A 10,812-nucleotide genomic window follows, 5' to 3' on the forward strand; every position below is an offset into this window, starting at 1 on the left:
GACGTTAAAAAGTATCGCAAGTAAGCACTTTATGAAAGTGTTGAAGAAAGTGCAATAAAGTGGCAATATCCAGTATCATCTGACTAAAATTCCAGCGGCATTGGATAAATTTTTATTAAAAATATTTATTTTTAAGTTATTGCCAAAATTACCGAAATTTGTGTGAAAATACCGTTCAAATATATTAACACGTGTAAATAAGTAAATTTCACATTTATTTAAAATAAACATATAAACCTCCAAATATATAATAAATCAAAATACAAACGCAATAAAAAAAAACAATATTAACAAAATATACAATTAGCTTTTATTTGGTACAAATTTATTATTACAAATTTCAAATTCTAAAGTTACCCCTGTATTTAGGTCCGCCAAATCTTGCGTTAATATTGTAGACACTTTATAAACAATGTAAATTTTATTTCAATAAAGTGGCAATACCATGCATTATTTGCCAAAGTTTATTTTCATAGCACATTTTGTGTTTACTTTTAGTTATTGAAATAACTAACAATATTTTATTATAATAATAATCAAAAAACATAGTGTAATTAGTGTAAAAGTTATGTAATACGGCGATTTGGTGCGTTATCGGATGAGTTATTAGTGATATAAAATACAGATATAGCTAAACAGTTGTTTGTTCATAACTTTTAAACCCTAAAGAACTCGCTTGATAATTAATATTAGGACCAAAAGGCTGTTTCCACCTATAATGACTACTTTTGATAAATTTGACACCCAGGTTGTAAACTAGATACTTACCTTGATAGAAAAAAGCAATATTTTAGAAGTGTCTTTAAAATTTATCGGATAAAAAACTAACTTGTCTTCTTCAAATCAATATTATATTATTAGGGCCAATACGAATTGATTATCCAATTTGACCAATTTTTCGATTTGCGACGAACTTAATAATTACCCCCGTTTTTGAGTAGGTTAGTGCGAAATCAAGTATACGTTTTAGTTAATTGCTTTGTTTACTTCACACAGTCAACGCCAAAAGAAAGTGTGCACCAGATATTGATAAGCTTTGACTATGTATTTATTTGTTTTCTAATTTAAATTATTTGTTTATAAAGTTATAGATCATACTACACCCACATCATACTACACTCACACTGATATTTGAGAATTTTGTTTTGGTCGCGGTCTTGTGCACTTTCCCCACTTAAGCCGACTCCATATTTTTTTTGTAGAAAACACCCAACATCATTAGCAGCACCCAACACACTTATATTCATATATAAAAACTGCATCTACAGTTTTTTATAATAAATTTATGTGCTTTCATTTCAGCTTTCCATCATGAAAAGAGCAAACTATGATGAAGCAAACGAACTGCCTATAAACGTTATGTCGAGTGTTATGAACTGCATAACACCATTGAATAATTATCGCTGGCCATCTGAGTGCAACGACAATATATCGACATCATATGGAGGAGCCATGGGTAGTAAAAAAACAATTCATCCTGAATTACTTTCTTTGGCTCCACCGCTAATGGACTTCGAAGACGAACTAATTTGGTTTGATAATGTAGGAAAGCGCAATGAAAAAATATCTTACGATAACTCCAACTGTATTGACGCATACTCTAAGCAACTTTTAACTCTGGCCTTCTATCAGCCATTAGCGCCACATGAGCAGAAAATTTTGTTGGAAGAGGTCGCGAAGCACACAAACTTTATTTATCAAATAGGCTTAACTCCGACAAAGGTATTGTGTTACGATATATATTATATCGAACACTTTATGATTCAAACTTTAAATTTCTATAAAAAAAAAAAATATTATTTTGCGACAGGTAGAAGTAACAAATTTCTATTACTTCCTTTTTCTACAATTACATCTACACCAAATCTTATTCAAACTTTACAGTAAAACAAGTAAGAAAGCTAACATTAAGTAAAATTTTATTTGGGCTGGCTACTAATTTTTAGACTCAAGCGAACACAAAAACAATGAGTGTTAAAGCTTGTAATAAATATTAAAGTGACGGACGGAAATTTGGTATTAACATATAAAAAGTGGCCGTAGTTTTTATTGGAGACCAATAACATTTATGTCAATAAGTATACCAAGTTTAGGCCACTTTTATTAACTCTTTATCAAGATAATTGCATTTACTCAAAAGTGGGCGTGGCCCCAACCATTTTACTTGCATAGGATTTCTTTTCTTGGATTATTTTTATGCGTTTTTAATATTCAAAAGAAATTGATTATTAAAACATATTTTCGTTGAGAATTCATAAGCATTAATTGGCAATGAAGAGCTGAGATGTTCTAAATTGCCAATTAGGAGCTTGTTTGAACATAGTCTTACGTCTCTAAACAGTATATCGATTCAATACTGATCGAATATCTAGGTTTACGTCTTAGAAAGGCTAGTTTCACCTTCCTTGTTCCACTAAAGGTCCTTAAGCGTACGTAGAAGCTTTTTCACGCATCTTACGGAACCGTCTCATTGAATGTTTTTTTATCAACTGTGTTGGTAGCATTAGATAATTGTACGGGCACTATGAGAAACTTCTCATATATTTTCAGTTTTGTTGTTGAATGGTGTAGAAGTTTTTGTATTATGTTCACAAAATAAAATAACTTTTACTTTACTTCAGAATGCGCATATCTTTGTTTTTATTTCTATTAAACTTCCTTATTTTTTCAGTTACCCCAACTTGTGGAAAATAATCCCCTTATATCAATAGAAATTTTACTTAGACTTATGAAGACTGTGGAAATAACGGACTATTTTAATGTTTTGGTACAAATGGATATCACATTACATTCAATGGAAGTGGTCAACAGGTGAGAATATATTTCATGTATGCATTTATAACATCGAACAATTACACAGGCCGACAGCATCTCAGACCCAGAAACCAGACTATATGTTTCCGAAGGTTTATGATGCGCTGAATCCAAATCTGGCCTCAGAATTGCTCTATCAGCTCTGGTTTTCGATATTTGTATCCTAACCATACGGAAAATCATTTGATTATATCGAAGAAATCTTTTTGCATATTCTCGGCTTAGAAGTTTTCCCGCTAGTTGCTGCTGTTCTTGCAGCAGCATAAACATTCCGCATGCATAAACGAGGAATCGTGTTGAAGTGACAGTCCTCGGCCAGATATAAATCTGGGTCGTTCCGGTTACGTAGAAGCGACTGTCGTAGGATTTCTTGCATATGTCCCGCTTAGAGATATGCAAGAAATTCTCCCGCCGAACGGGAGATATTTTTTATGAAGAGCTTTTTCATTGCACCAATACACTCGGAGGGTTGTCATTGCCTGCCGAGGGGCGACCGCTATTAGAAAAAAAACGTTATCTTTATTTTGGTGTTTCACGGAGATTCGAACCAACATACTCCGAATTCCGAATGGTATTCACACACCCATTCGCCTACGGCGGCCATACAATCCGATTCCATAAGTCTAGCAGGCCTTGATCATTACATTGAAAAGCTTATTTTCTAAACTCAGCTTAGATTTGTATCCCATAATTCATTGGAACTTTGACGGTTTAAATTTTGTTTGAGCAACTTTATTCTTTATAAGATTCTTCCAGGTGAGCCTTCTATCTAAAAACATGCCAAAATATTTGACGTCATATTTTTGTGGGATGGGCACTACACTTACTCTCGTTAACTTTAATTTTCCAAGCACAAATATTAAGTGCACGAAATTTAAGTAGGCATCTTCCTTTCGTTATTCAAGCGTTAGCAAGTGGCGAATAGATGAAGCATCTGGTATAAACGAACGTACATACATATATTAGCAACGCGGGAATAGAGCTGCCTAAAATTACACTTTTTTTGTAAGATAGTGAGTTATGCCAGTTTAATGAGGTATAACCATACTTGCTAGAGCCGAATCTTGCTCAAAAAATTTGTTGTTGTTTTCGCATGTAAATTTTTCGTCAAGTTAATCGAGCCTAAAGATAGCGAGCGGGGAAATGGCGAATAGAAGAGGTCTAGTCTAATCAATGAATGTTGGTATGTCGAATATTAATGTACAAAAAAGGTAATGCTCATAGGTTTTCTAACAACACTATTATTTAAAAGGAGTGAGAAGACTTTACTCGCTCATTTACTGCAAGAGTCTCAGCGCCCGGCGCGTTTTTTTTTTCTTACACATACCTATAAACACTTCACAGGGTGCTAGTTCTTACTTCTTAGGAGCTTACTCAATATCTGCCAATAAGGAGCATACATCGTCTATTTTGGAGAATGTCCTTGACCTGCGATAAATGCAATTCGCTACTTATCTTTTAGCTAAAGTGTGTCCTAATGCTTACCTATAACAAGTGTTCGCACCTCGCAATTACGCACAGGTTTTTATCCTAAATTACTACCGGTTTCGTGGAAACGAATTTATACTTAGACGCTGTTATTGCTTTTGTTTCCTGCTCACTAACGTTTCCAAACAAAAGTTTGTGATGGACTGATTACTACTTGTCTATGATGATTTAATTCATATTTAAGGTTTTCAATTATCTTCTTGATTGGCGCGATAACCGCTTACGCGACTTTGTCCGATTTTAACAAATTGATATTAATTTCCTGATATTTCCTACGCAGAGGAGGTCTTCTTCTTCCTCCGCTACCACCAGCTGGTACTGCATCGAATACTTTCAGAGCCGAGGAGTTTGTATTTTTCAATTATACTAATCCATAATATCACTTTTTATTTTCTTGTTTCAGGCTCACCACCTCAGTAGATTTACCCACAGAGTTCATTCATTTGTATATCAGCAATTGCATATCTACGTGTGAAACTGTTAAGGACAAATATATGCAATCACGTCTGGTGCGTTTAGTTTGTGTTTTTCTGCAGTCACTTATAAGGAATAAAATAATTAATGTTAAGGTATGTTGATTAAAAATATTTACCTTATGCTGACAGAAAAGCGTAATGCAAATTAATTTTAAAATGACATCAAAGAGAGCTGTAAAAATATTTTTTTCGTTTTGCGAAACGTGTTAGTGGTTCCGGGTTCAACTCGCCACCATAGTATTTGGTTTCAGTGGGGCCAAAATTTATGTGTAAGATGTAAACTTATCCTGGATAACGTATTAATTTATAGTCAATAGTAACTGGTAACAATTAATGTAAAGTCAGTAGTAACTGGAATCTTAACTTGAAAATAAATAAAACAATATCACATTTTAATATTTATCTTCCCTGTGTGAAACGGAAACTTTTATTAGTATAGGCCGTAAGATGTCGAAGTTACCACTTATATTAGGTAACGTGCGACTTGTTTTTGCATCTTAGTACATATTCCTTATATTCATATATAAATCATATTTTAATGAATTCTTCATTTTATTCTATCTTCCAGGAATTGCTGATTGAAATTGAAGCTTTCTGTGTAGGCTTCAGCCGTATCAAAGAAGCTGTAGGTTTATATCGACTTTTAAAGAACCTGGAGCTTGGCGAACATGGACCTAGTGCCAGTACTGGAAGCTTATCATATTCTACAAACAAAAACGATAACGCATCACCTAAATGAGAATTCCTCTTTGCACTCGAAGTTTCAAGAATACAAACATACGAAAGAGACATAAATGTGTAAATACTACAAATATTAAAGAAAAAATGCTTATGATATTATAATAACATTACTTAATTTTTGTTTCACTCTTATTGCTTTATACCAGCAAAAACACGGTTCCCTCCGAAGTGCTTCTAAAGCAAAACTGTTTTAAATACATCCCAACCTAGTGCGAGTTGTGTCATTTATATTTCTGGCCCAACAATGAAAAACTGTGCATTGATGGTCTAAAATGGTGTTATTGTTTTTCAAAACGTACCACTTCTTAAATGATCTGATCATTGATTTGTTAATTAGTAAATACACCGAAAAGTTAATGAAACTACCTTCTTTAAATATTATTGGCATGCGAAGAGTGACAAGCTCAAATTAACGGAACGGTACACAATTTTGATCTTGGTGATAGACATGTGATCCTTTGAGAGCTTACTGCTATTAATAGCATTCCGCGATGAAGTTAACAGAAAGTTCCAGTGTGCGTATATTTATTTCTATGTATGTATTTTAGAAAAGATGATGACATCACGAAATAAATTTGAGAATAAAGAAAGATGGCGTATATTATAAAGATAAACTTTATAATCTATTGCGCTTTTGTAAATAAAATATGAGGTGGACCTCCACCTCTAAATTGAGACTCTGCTTACAATATATCTTATACCACGCGCTCAGCTGTCTACGCTTAGTACCGCTTCTGTTCAAGTGTTCTCATATACCGTCTTGGTATTTGATTCCACATATCCTACATGATTATACCGCCCTGTACCGTACCACGACTGTTGTCGCAAGACTTATCGTATCTGCCCCCCCCCTAATCGTTTCACAGTGTACTACCCGCTTTAGTGTAATAAAATGGAAAAAATCGATTAATCGATATATTTGTTGCATGTCTATAGTTTATGTAGAATCCGGGTTGTTCTCGTTTAGTTTTCTTATTTCTTGATTTATTATGAGTGCTATACATAGAGAAGGTGTACAGAAGCAAATCCATCAGGATTGGGCTAATCGGGAATACATAGAAGTGATAACAGCAAGCATAAAGCGCATAACGGACTTTCTTAATTCTTTTGGTCAGATTTAAATATCTCTTGAATATTTACAGTAATCATGTCATATGTACTTGTATATTGTTATTAGCATGTAAGTTTTGGTAATAATTTAGTTTACGACCCACTTGCCAACGACGCGTTTTGGTCCCAATATTAATATTCTGGAGGAGTAACGTAATTTGTTTTGAATCGCTCAAAAGCTATTAAAAATCAATTGTATCACTTATTACTCATTTAGTACCTCGTCAATTTGCCGTATTACTCAACTTGAAAACTAATTGCTATAAATTTTTAAAATTTTTAGCAAGATATTTTTCTAAATATTATTTATAATTGTATTAACTTCTAACACAAAATAAGTGATGAAAATATGTAATTCTCCTCATGCAGTGTTTACTTGTGCATCCTATGCACCGCCAAATATTACGGATAATTTATGCTGTTGTCAGGTTGATAATAGGCCTTATTGTGTATTCCATGTAAGCAAATATTCCCGTAAAATACAAAACGATGTAGAGGCAAATTTTCCCACTTTGTTCTTTTTTGTACTAATTTTATGGGGACGATTTCTTCACGTATAATTTACGATAGGGCCAAATATCGCCATTGTTTACGAGCAGAATCATTATTCCTCGTTTTGCATTCCTGGCGACTTTAACTTTACTGATATATTTTGGTTCGACCTGCAAACAATTGGTTCTGACTCCTACGCATGTAAACATACATCATTGGTATCATCCCCAATGATTAGGGTTGTTGTTGTTAGGGTTATTAAATTTGAGAAGAAATTCAACATCGAACTGTGCGATAAGATAAGGTGGAGTACACCTGCTCTCGAAAGTAAACTCCAATAGTGTACTCTTCAGTGGTATGCTGATGGATCTAAGGCAACTGAAGGCATATGCGTTGGAATGTATGGCCCAAAACAAAGCGGTCGATGCGTACTTTTCCCAACATTTCCCAAGCGGAAGTGTTTGCCATCTGACTAAAGTCAAGTGGCATTCATTGTCTTCCTTAGAAGCTCTATTTTCATTAGTCCTTAAGTGCAAAAAAAAATAAATTTGTTAGGAATGCACAATCGTATCCAGCTTATATGGGAACTGGAAACGAAGTAGCTAATGAATTGGCTAGAGAGACTACGAACTCGATATTAATAGAACCTTATCCCTTATTTGCCATATGGCAACACACTATCAAAAAGTTTAGAAGCGCAGAACTAATGCTAAGAGACATGAGTTTTTATTTATTTATTTATTTATTACGGTCTTAAGACCTAATTTATACAATTATATGGTTATACAACAAATAGTACAATAATAATATTCCTACATAGATATATGTGTACGATAAAACAAATTATAGTTTACAATTTTCAAGTTATTACAGCGTTATTTATAGTTTAACATAGTTAATGTAATACAGATTCCCACTGCTTGGAAAGGAAGGGTATAGTTTCTCTCTAATCGGCAACGTTTTACAGTGATTAAATAGCATATTTAAAATGAATCGCATAGCTCTGTTTTGCATTTTTTGTAGTTTCTCAACTTGTGTGTCGCTAGCCTTGAAAAAAATTGTTGACAGTATTTAAAATGCGGCTCCACTATTGATCTATAATCCAAATGCCTTTTTTAATAAAACAACAACAATCAATTTTATTAAGATCAAGCCTATTCCTTATAACCGTTTGTTTATTTTTTGGCGTAACAATAATATGAGGTATACCTTTTAAAGCGTTAGCATATGATATACCCATACAGTTCTTCTCTTTATTTTGGTTTGTAGCCTTCAAAGCTTCACTTATAAGATCATTTTTCTGTTTGCATAGGCTCTCTACTCTTTTTATAATCTCTAATTTCTTGTTTGTTTTTTAATGCTATCCACCAACCGTTTAATTTCTGTGTTGGGCTCATTTAACAGTTTCTCAATATCACCTTTTTGTTCTTTTATGTTGAATTTGTTGGTCCCTGATACGTTAAACATTTATTTCAGGGCATCATCGTCATTGGATATATATGTAATGCAGTCGTCGCACATGAAACGTAGAAATGGACAAATATCCAGTATTTGTAGGCTATAGTCATCTAGTATAGCAGCGCATGCCATTGTTTTGTGGTATGCTCTCCCACTCACACCTTCACAGCATACACCTGCTTCTACTCTAATTCTTTTTCGCATCTTCCGCACTCCAATATTGCTCTCAGTGATTAACCGTTACTACTTAAAGGCAACAGCTACTTCTTTGAATTTCACTGTATTTGTTTTATTTATTTACTTTAACAATGTTTATTTAATAAGTTATTTTTAATATTTAATATTTTGCGTCGTTTCGCTCAATTTGCTAATATGCAATTTGCCAATAGTTGTAAAATGTAAATAAGAATTTCATCACTTTTCGAGAGCGATCATAAACACATCCGTTGACATTGTCTAATTTTCAGTACTCCTCAAGTTGGGGCCAAATCCTTAACAGGGGGTATAATCAAAAGAGATTCAGACATCTCATAACCTTCCCTGAAGGCGAATGGTACTAAGCAGCTGTTCACATTCCTCTCAAACCCACTAACCTTACTCCTCTCTCCCTCTGAACCCAACCTGTCGAAGCAGAACGCTTCCAGGACCTACCGTTAGTTGAGTTAGCCGATTACGATCAGTGACTTCAGCGGACTGGCAGGTCCTAGTAAACTGCTATGTACAACAAACTAAGAATGCTCAGGGCCATTCTAACAGGTCACTGCAGATTGCGCAGTCATCTGTACTGGATTGGGATATGGTCACTAACTCCTGTTGTTTCTGCGACCAATCCCCGGAAACTGCAGCACATCTTCTCAAATGTGTTACTGTAGTGAGAATAAGGATAAGATATCTCAATCCTCGAGAACTGCAGCACATCTTCTCAAATGGGTTACTATAGTGAGAAGAAGAATAAGATATCTTGGTCGGAAGCAGATCATATCCACTCAGTCTAACCCTGTTCTATCTTAGCTGTGTTTGGATGACATTCTGTGGTGAGTTGAGGGAACAAAAGGTCATAAGGTCGGTTTAACTTCTATCTAAAAAAATTATGGCCGTTCGTTCTATTGCGAAAAAAAAAAACTTAGCAAGTAAATGATATTCAATTAAGCTAAGCAAATAGCATCCGTGGATGAACATAGGACTAATTTAAGACGCTTTGATTCGTTCCTTCTAAGTGGCTACAAAATATAAATTGATTTTTTGGCAATTTTTTGAGCAAGTAAATTTTTATAGAAGATATTACACTTCAGCTGGATTTACTTGTAGTAATAACTTTATTTTTATTAAAAAAAAATAGTGGTGTTTTTTTCTTAATTTTGTAACGGGGTGCATATAAGAAGAAAGTGTAGAGGTACGAATTAATTAATAGTATTATAGATAGAGCAAGTATAGCACAAATATGTACGTACATACATACAGGTATATTAAATATTTATATATATTTATTTTATTTATCTGAAATTTTAAAAGTTATTTGATTATGTGAATTTCTATTTCAGACATGTCCTGTCGTTCCCGCCTTGCTGTGCTGAATGAAAAATTGTCGACGTTAGAACGCCGAATCGATTACTTAGAAGCATGTGTAACACAAGGAGAAACTTTGACATAAGATTTGCTTAGATTGAAATTAAAATAAAATATTAAAAATAGAAAATAAACCTAGAAAAAAAGAGCGTTAAATATTTATTTCGATTTATACCAAATATAGTCGAATTGCAAACCCTGCAGGGAATGGGAGATTGAAAGAGCAAAGTGGCATCTCACTTTGAGGCGGTGTTGCAAATTTATGTTAAATACAGGTGACTGACAATTCATTGTAATTCTCGCAGATATGAAGGTTTTCTTCAAGGGTTTTTAAGTGGAAAATAAAAACCCTAGTTGAATATTCAAAAAGTAAGTAATTATTATTTTTTATTAATTTCTATTTAAGTATAATATTATGTTAATGAATTGAAAAATACTGAAATATATGTGTTTAACAAGTTATATTAATTCAATCGAATAATAGCGATATTTTGAATGATTTGTTAATTTATATTGAATGTGGGAATGAATTGTATGTATATATGACAATTTCCACAGGGGCAATACTTTAAATGAACTAAATACACTGTAGTTATATTTATTACACATATATTATTAATTTAAGGCAGGTAATAGGGTATATTTTACAATTTTTGCTCGACAATTA

General features: G+C 33.4%; 3 protein-coding genes across 5 annotated transcripts in view; all 3 read left to right on the forward strand.

Moving 5' to 3' along the window:
* The first annotated feature begins 458 nt into the window (after positions 1 to 458).
* Positions 459 to 5,629, forward strand: LOC128866314 (CCR4-NOT transcription complex subunit 11). 3 transcript variants are annotated; one of them, XM_054106939.1, is made up of 5 exons: positions 459 to 586; positions 1,303 to 1,722; positions 2,672 to 2,811; positions 4,706 to 4,871; positions 5,347 to 5,629. In XM_054106939.1, the coding sequence occupies exons 2-5, from the start codon at positions 1,312 to 1,314 to the stop codon at positions 5,515 to 5,517; spliced, it is 888 nt and encodes a 295-aa protein (XP_053962914.1). In that variant the 5' UTR covers positions 459 to 586; positions 1,303 to 1,311; the 3' UTR covers positions 5,518 to 5,629. The 3 variants fall into 3 exon arrangements, with proteins under 3 accessions (XP_053962914.1, XP_053962913.1, XP_053962915.1); XM_054106938.1 differs by lacking the exon at positions 459 to 586 and adding an exon at positions 640 to 748; XM_054106940.1 differs by lacking the exon at positions 459 to 586 and adding an exon at positions 823 to 941.
* An 801-nt stretch (positions 5,630 to 6,430) lies between these two features.
* LOC128866271 (probable protein BRICK1-B) lies at positions 6,431 to 10,291 on the forward strand. The gene is made up of 2 exons (XM_054106863.1): positions 6,431 to 6,629; positions 10,121 to 10,291. Exons 1-2 carry the CDS (start codon positions 6,509 to 6,511, stop codon positions 10,228 to 10,230), a joined length of 231 nt encoding a protein of 76 aa, XP_053962838.1. The 5' UTR covers positions 6,431 to 6,508; the 3' UTR covers positions 10,231 to 10,291.
* A 134-nt stretch (positions 10,292 to 10,425) lies between these two features.
* The window catches only part of LOC128866269 (oxysterol-binding protein-related protein 2), a 32,700-nt gene continuing 32,313 nt past the window's right edge, over positions 10,426 to 10,812 (forward strand). The window contains exon 1 of the mRNA XM_054106860.1: positions 10,426 to 10,514. The gene's annotated coding sequence lies outside the window, so the exon portion shown is untranslated. The remainder of the gene's footprint in view (positions 10,515 to 10,812) is intronic.

Source organism: Anastrepha ludens, chromosome 6 (assembly GCF_028408465.1).
Source record: "Anastrepha ludens isolate Willacy chromosome 6, idAnaLude1.1, whole genome shotgun sequence".
In the NCBI taxonomy this organism is placed as follows: Eukaryota; Metazoa; Arthropoda; class Insecta; order Diptera; family Tephritidae; genus Anastrepha; species Anastrepha ludens.